A 7,654-nucleotide genomic window follows, 5' to 3' on the forward strand; every position below is an offset into this window, starting at 1 on the left:
CGGTAGGGTTTTTTTTCTTCTTCCCCAACTCTGTTTCTCCTCTAGTCTTCTCCTTCGTTGCTCTCTTCTCTTCTGTCGCTGCTCTCGCCGGAACTCTGCCCTGAAGTCTTGCTCTCTGTGCTCTGGCCGTCATTTCTGCAGGTAGCATTCGTCCCTCGATTCTCACGGGCCATAGCCTCACTTCCTTGTTCTTGTTGCTATTTATTCATTGTTCCAAGGCCAGAGCTACTTTAAATATTTTTGCTTAAATTATTTGTGCTATATGTGCCATTATTATTATTATTATTATTATTAGCTAGAGTTCGATTTGGTAGATATATATAGTTGATAGAGTTATTTGTGCTATATGTGTTATTTAAAAATATTTTTGAATATAAATTTTCAAAATTATTCCTTGTCAATACTTCAATCCGCAAGTTCAGAATTTAGTTTGATAGTTTAGAGGCATATTCATTTTCATTATTTTTTCTCTTTTATAGATACTTTCTTCTTTATTTTTTTTTGTATATTTTTGGATTTACATAGAGTTGTTATTATAGTCTGGTTAATCCGGTTGATTCTGACCTGGTAACATGATGGGTTTGATATCTGGTCTGGTTTTTGCTTCGGACAGCAACAGTTAAACCCTAACCGAAGAAAGAAATACAAGAAGAGCGTGAGTTTTAGCAAGGTACAGATGGATATGGGGGAAGAAGGCGCTGAAGGGATCTCCAGGAGGATCCAAGCACGGTTCGTGACTAAGCTTGAAGCTCCATTCCAAGTCTCAGCTGCTGCCATTGCCATCCCCTCTGACCTCACCCGGTTCGGCCTCTCCTCCCTCGTCAACGCTCTTCTCCAATCCAAAGGTCTTATTCTTATTGTTCTCATTTATTCCAACACTATGCCAAATCAAACACCTTTATTTATTTATTTATTTGTTTTTTTTTTAAATTGATGAAATTAGGATGTGTAAGTTAGTTGGTAGTTTTTTTTTTTAATTTGTGCAGATCCTGATCATAAACCGGAGCCGTTCGACTTTTTGATCAATGGGGAGTTTGTTCGGATGTCGCTTGAGCAGTTCCTTCTGGCCAAGGGGATTTCTGCGGTAAATTATACTTATAACAAATATGCTATTGCATCATAGGTTGAGCCTTTCAGTGCTAAGGATTAAGTTCATTATGGAATCTGTGTCATTGAAGTGAAAATGAAAAGATGCACTGCAAATTCATAAATATAAATATATAGACAATGTATCTATTTTATTTTAATAAAATTCAATGTTAAATCATGGGAGTCTGCCCTATTTTACACATTTAAAAGAAAACTGTGAAATTCCGAGGGGTTGGATTTGGAACATACAACTATGACTTATCCATTCCTTTGCTCTTTATCTGTCAGCATGGAAAGTAGACAACATTATCCATTGCTCTAGATGAATAGGCACATATCTAATCTTTGTGAATGATTGATTATAGGAAAGGATATTGGAAATCGAGTACACGAGGGCTGTTGCTCCACGAAAGGAGGAAGACCCTTCTATGCATGATGACTGGGTCAGTGCTGTTGATGGTTCATCTTCTCGGTAAGCATCTAAATGTGTAGTGTTTTGACTCGACATTTCTTAAAGTCTTACATATAATAATTCAGCCTTGAATTTGTATTTTATCAACTGTATAATTGATCTAGGACATAGTATGTGTGCAACTTATTGTATCCTATAATTCGATTGTTCATATTTGCTGATGGCACGAATAATCGTCGTAAAATTTTGGCAACATTGGGACCAAGGACATCGTCTTTTTAGGTGTCCTCTCTATGAAGTTTCTTTACAATGGAGCTGGAGTATAGTAGTAGAACTAGTCAGATGATACAACTACCTCTGCTTGTGAATCGGCTGTTAGCCTGTTATATATTTGCCAGTTAGATAAATGAATGTGTTTAAAACACTTATTTAGAGTTAATCCTTGACAATATATTTGTTTTAATGGCTGAGATATTAGACTTTTTGTTCTGTTCTTCAAAGTAAAATTGATTACCTTGATGTCCTTCACTAAAAATACTAAGTTGAATTCTTTGCAGGTTTCTTTTGACAGGATGTTATGATGGTTTAGGGAGGTAATAATCTTGTGTAGTTTTGTTCTTCAAGAATAATTGACATACTTTATGGTTGAGTTGAGTGACATATCGTTTTGAGTCTCCATGTAGTGAACTTCCATCATATGGATATATTTCAGGGTGTGGAAAGGTGCTGGATTGTGTACCCATATATTGGAGGGACATAGTGATGCTGTTACATCTGTTGGTATCGTCAATCCAGAAGGTATGAAGACATGGAGTTTTTCCTACATGCTGCTACCTTTGTTTCTGTTTTATTTTTCTGATTGTACAATATTAACAGTTACAGATGCATATTCTGTTTCTGTTGTGAAAATCCAAAAGTATCTAACAGTATTAGAAAGTTCATTGTTGATTCTCCCGGCTATCAAGTTTAATGTTCCATTAATTTCGCTTTTGTTTTTTCTTCTGTTCTTTTTCTTTCTATGGTGATGATACTGGGTTTTTAATGATATTATTATGATTATTTCTTAGTATTTTCAATGTTTCAGTTTCTTGAAAGACAATTCTTAGTATGAACACAATTAAATTTGCATTATCCTCTAGTAACTATCCTTTTATGTGTCCAGAAGGCATTCACACTTGTTTAATGTTTCTAGCAGCCATTGAAAGCTAGTTTCAACCTAGCTTAATTCATTTTTTTTATTTGTCTTGTAAGCATTTATTCTCATGTGTGGGCATTACTCATCAAGGTTTTGCCATATTCAGGTGTGGACGCTGTGACACTGGCTACTGCTTCGAAAGACCGTACACTGAGGCTATGGAAGGTAACTAAAAGAAACTGCTGAGATACAATCCCATATATTGAACTTATGCTGATTACCTTTTTACTTGTGTAAAAGATCAATACAGAAGAGGATATCAACCGTCCTATGAAGATTAGGGCTTTCAAAATCTTACGTGGTCATAAGGCTTCAGTACAGAGTGTTGCTATGCAGACTTCTGGAGAAATGGTTCGTATTTACTTCTCTATTAAATTCTTGACATATTTTTTATTAGTTCAGATTATTATATATGATTTAATAGTGGTCTTTGACATTACTGCTTATGTCATCACATGTGCTAGGTTTGCTCGGGTTCTTGGGATTGCACCATCAACCTGTGGGAAACTACTGACAATGGAGAAGATGACCTAGTCTCTAAGAAAAGAAAAGTTAGAGGTCAAGTTGAGGAGTCTCAGTTAGAGGTTTGTACAGGTTCCTGGCACATCTCCTCCCCTTTTTCTTTTCTCTGTGTGTGTGTTGAAATTGGAATTTGTGTAGTCCCTGCTAATACACCCCTCCATTTAAAAAGCACTAAGTAAGATTTGATAGATAGAAATATGTTACCTTATAAGAGGTAATTGGAGATGTTTGCTGTTTGTTCTTTCCACATGCTTAGTATACTCTAGTCCCTCGTTCTTTCGGTAGCATCTCAATGCCTAAAAGAATTTGACTCAATTATGAAAGTGTAAACTTCCATCTTTAATATATTTGGTAATTTAACTAAGGGTTGACCATGAAATCTCAAGTTCCTGTATATTGAAGGCCTGGAGCTGGAGGCTAGGATAGTTTTGAAACTATTATGAAAGGGATTTGTTGATTTAATTGTTAGACATGTTTAAAGCATTATTTAACTGGGACTGTAAACCTGTGAAAGTATTTCATTCTCTGATGTATCATTATATAGTTCTTGATTGACATACGAACCAAGCCTTCATCAATTGCAGTTTGTTGTATTATAGGGCGAGGCTGTTACAACCCTTGTGGGCCATACACAGTCGGTATCTTCTGTGATATGGCCACAACGAGAGTCAATCTATTCTGCATCATGGGATCATTCAATTCGAAAATGGGATGTTGAGACGGGCAAAAACTTGTCAGATATCGTAAGTTGACAGCTACCCCTTGTGTGTCTAATTTGCTGAAATTGTATGTTGTTGAAGTCTAAAATTTTTTACACATAAACCTGGTTCAATATGATAGAAACAACATTTTGTGGTTATCTGTTAATTTTTATGTTTGGTTATTGGTTTAAATATTTTTCTTCCTAAAGTATTATTGCAAATTATTATTACTTTATGGACAATTGGACACCTGAGGCTACATCGTCCTCCATTTATAGTTCTGTGGGAAGGTTCTCAACTGCCTTGATATTGGTGGAGAAGGTTCTACTCTGATAAGTGCTGGTGCTTCTGACCCTATTCTTAGGATTTGGGATCCTCGTAAGCCGGGTTAGTAAATACATCAAAAGATTTCCTCTCACCTCTCAAAGATCATCATATGCACGCATACCAGTATCATATAACATATTTTCTTCTTTCTTCAGGGACTTCTGCTCCTGTCTTTCAGTTTGCATCTCACACTTCTTGGATTTCTGCTTGCAAATGGCATGACAGTTCTTGGTTTCATTTGCTCTCTGCATCGTATGATGGGAAGGTTATGTTGTGGGATCTGAGAACAGCGGTAATGCATTCTAATCTTTTCCGATTGCTTTTTCCTGTTGGTGCAACAATGAACCATGTTTAGTATTTTACCGTTGATGATTTTTCTTTGTTAATTTTGCAGTGGCCTCTCTCTGTCATAGAGTCGCACACGGACAAGGTATACAATGATCTTTCCGTGCCTCAACTTTTCTTTCATGCTTGATTAAATGATTTGTGTTGAAGTTTCTGTTAATCGAATTGTCATTTATTTGATTCAGGTTTTATGTGCTGACTGGTGGAAAAGTAACAGTGTTATCAGTGGTGGAGCAGACTCAAAACTCTGCATTTCTTCAGAAATTCCTGTATAGCAAGTTAATTGTATTACTTGGGACATGCTGTAACAGTAGCAGATATTTATTATAATATAGGGAAGGAATTCAAATTTTGAGCCAATTTTGTCTTATGGCCAATTTTGCCTGTGAGAAAAATTTCATTTTTGTTTGGCTAACTGGATATTTATGTTTACACTCATAATATAGTTGTCCTGAACTCATTTGCCTCCCAAATCTATCAACATTTTGCTTATGTGTGTGTTAGAGTTTGTTCTGCATTTTTGTTACTTTTGTGAAGGTGGTGGGTTTAGGTTATTCACACTTAAAAAATGCATATACCACTGCAATCTTTTGCTACTTGACCAATCGTAGTGATTTTTATATGCTCATTTTTTAAAATGTGCAGATAACACAACTTTACAATTTAACTAAGATAGTAAGATAGTATAGACAACAGAAAGGTTTAAACAAAAAAGAGAAGTAACATGAAAGCATAGCTGGCTAATGCTCTTATATTGTGCTAATTCATGTTTTGATCCACTTGATAAATCTATCTAGATTACTGTTAGACAAGCCACCTTGTTCAGTGGCAAGTTGAACCTTCTCCTTGATACTTGCAGCTCTTGCTTTCAAATGTTCATCACTCAAAAGCTGCTCAATTTTGTCTCTGATTTCCCCTTTTGTGACTATGTCACTTTTGTCTCGTTCGAGCGCAATTCCTGCCTTCCAAACATCACAAACATAGCTCCTATTCAAGAACTGATCAGCAAAGTGAGGCCAACATAAGATTGGGACTCCATTGCTTACACTTTCCATTGTAGAGTTCCAACCACAGTGACTTATGAAGCAAGCAACTGAAGAATGACTTAGAATTTTCTGCTGTGGCGCCCAACCCACCATCCTAGCACGGTTACTTACCCTTTCTTCAAACCCTTCTGGATACAGATTTTGCATCCCTCCTTTGATATCCGGTTGCAGAACCCAGAGGAAAGGCCTATTTGACGTTTCGAGTCCCAAACAGAGTTCTTGGAATTGTAGTGAACTAAAAGTTGTGATGCTTCCGAATGCGACATATATAACTGAACAGGGTGATTGTTGATCCAACCATTTCAAACAATTCTGCTGTTGTGGCCAGAAATGACCTGCAGAGTGGTCAAGCTCATTATGGCTTGATGACAGAATTGGCCCTATTGGTGTGATTTTTGGAGCCAGAGAAAATGCTGCAGACTCGAGATCATAAGTTGAATTGCAAAGAATCCATTCAGTTTTCTCCATAAACTCAATGTTTTTCAACATGAGCTGGAAAATATGCTTCCGAGCAGCTGTGCTCCCTGCGCGAACCCAGACGAGGTTTTCTGTGCTTACAACTGGCATTGTTGGTGATAGCTGAATGATTTGATTTTCCAGAGGAGTTCCTGGATGATGGATTGTTATAATGTAGAGAAAGACATAATTAGAGAGTCACTCACACTTTAGATTCATTTCATTTCAGAAGTTATGAGAACAAATTTTTATGGTTACTAGTTACTCTGGAAGTTTATTGTAAATTAATTTGCTGTATTTCTGTTGATTGATAGTTAAACAGTACCAAGTACTTTTGAAACTTTCAAGTAAGATTCTTATTATTATTAATTTTTTTTTTCTAACTAGTAACCTAAGATTGGAACACGAAGCTAACATTGGATATGCTTTCTTCCAATTCCATATATATTGATATTTTTTGAATATGAAATGGAAGGTTACATAAACAAGACTTCTTAAGCTATCACTTTAGTAATAAAGAAAAGCTGAGAGAGTTTGACTATATTGGATTGCCCTTATAATTGTGTAAAAATCTATAACTTTTATTTAGGGTGCAACAATTTAACAAATTTTGGTTGGATTTTACTTTAACTCAATTTTGATTTTGCCAAGACAAGGTGCTAAGCCAAGGCTAACAAGCTAAAATTCAAGTTTGATTTTCAACAAAAGTAAATAAATAAACAAGAATATTTATGGTGAAGAGAAAATAATGTATTTTTTAAAAACTTTTATAATCACTTTATTTTTCATTTTCGGACATAACTTTTTACTGTGAAAATTTATATGCAGAAGTCTTCATGTAGAGTTAATGATAAAAAATAGTGTATGATGATTTAACAAGTTTTACTAAATTGTCATCTAACAATTTTTAACTAAAAACTTCACGTAAAGATAATTGTACACAAGTTTCTACCGATTTTTAACATAAAATTGTTGCTTATTTTAATTATGTGGTCTTGAACAATAAAATGTGAACTCACCATCTTGGTCGATGAAGCTACTCTCAATCAACTTTGGGATGCTCAATCCCAACACCAACTGCGCGGCGGCAGCAGGACAGAACGCCGCCGGTCGAATCCCCTTCTTTACGGCAATGCCAATAGCCCAGCCAATGCTCTGATCAGCAAGCACACAACTAATCTTTTCTTCACAAAGTGATCCATCATTGATGTCTTCAATGATCTGCTCAACTTTCTCCGGCATAACCTTCAGCACCGCTTCGGACGACTTCCCCGGCATCTTCCTCTCTTCTGAGGATCCCAATCCATCAGGTATCCACACAAGATTCATTTGAGATAGCAAAGCATTATTATTCCCTTTGGGGAATGCATTCATCATGATCCTCTCATGGTTATGTTTAGTGTTAACAAATGTTACCTTGATGCCTTGTTTTACTAAGCACAAGGAAAGTTCCATTAGTGGAATCACATGCCCTTGTTCAGGGTAAGGTACAACAAGAACATGAGGCCTTGCCATCTTATTATTTGAAGTTAATTTCAAGTTCTTGAAAATCTTTGGTGGA

The 7,654-nt window shown here is 36.0% G+C and overlaps 2 protein-coding genes across 3 annotated transcripts; one reads left to right on the forward strand and one right to left on the reverse strand.

Annotated features, from left to right (window-relative positions):
• On the forward strand, positions 1–5,133 carry LOC130956031 (ribosome biogenesis protein WDR12 homolog). 2 transcript variants are annotated; one of them, XM_057883052.1, is made up of 14 exons: positions 1–141; positions 614–845; positions 987–1,084; positions 1,455–1,561; positions 2,059–2,094; positions 2,214–2,299; positions 2,803–2,861; positions 2,937–3,047; positions 3,161–3,280; positions 3,818–3,961; positions 4,198–4,306; positions 4,402–4,538; positions 4,641–4,676; positions 4,777–5,116. In XM_057883052.1, the coding sequence occupies exons 2-14, from the start codon at positions 677–679 to the stop codon at positions 4,864–4,866; spliced, it is 1,302 nt and encodes a 433-aa protein (XP_057739035.1). In that variant the 5' UTR covers positions 1–141; positions 614–676; the 3' UTR covers positions 4,867–5,116. The 2 variants fall into 2 exon arrangements, with proteins under 2 accessions (XP_057739035.1, XP_057739036.1); XM_057883053.1 differs by having other exon boundaries at positions 46–141; positions 620–845; positions 4,777–5,133.
• Positions 5,134–5,168: 35 nt separating this feature from the next.
• On the reverse strand, positions 5,169–7,654 carry LOC130956029 (UDP-glycosyltransferase 83A1-like). Its single transcript, XM_057883051.1, has 2 exons — positions 7,113–7,654; positions 5,169–6,245 (listed from the first exon to the last, which is right to left on the reverse strand). Exons 1-2 carry the CDS (start codon positions 7,606–7,608, stop codon positions 5,356–5,358), a joined length of 1,386 nt encoding a protein of 461 aa, XP_057739034.1. The 5' UTR covers positions 7,609–7,654; the 3' UTR covers positions 5,169–5,355.

The sequence above is a fragment of the Arachis stenosperma genome, chromosome 10 (assembly GCF_014773155.1).
Source record: "Arachis stenosperma cultivar V10309 chromosome 10, arast.V10309.gnm1.PFL2, whole genome shotgun sequence".
NCBI lineage: Eukaryota > Viridiplantae > Streptophyta > Magnoliopsida > Fabales > Fabaceae > Arachis > Arachis stenosperma.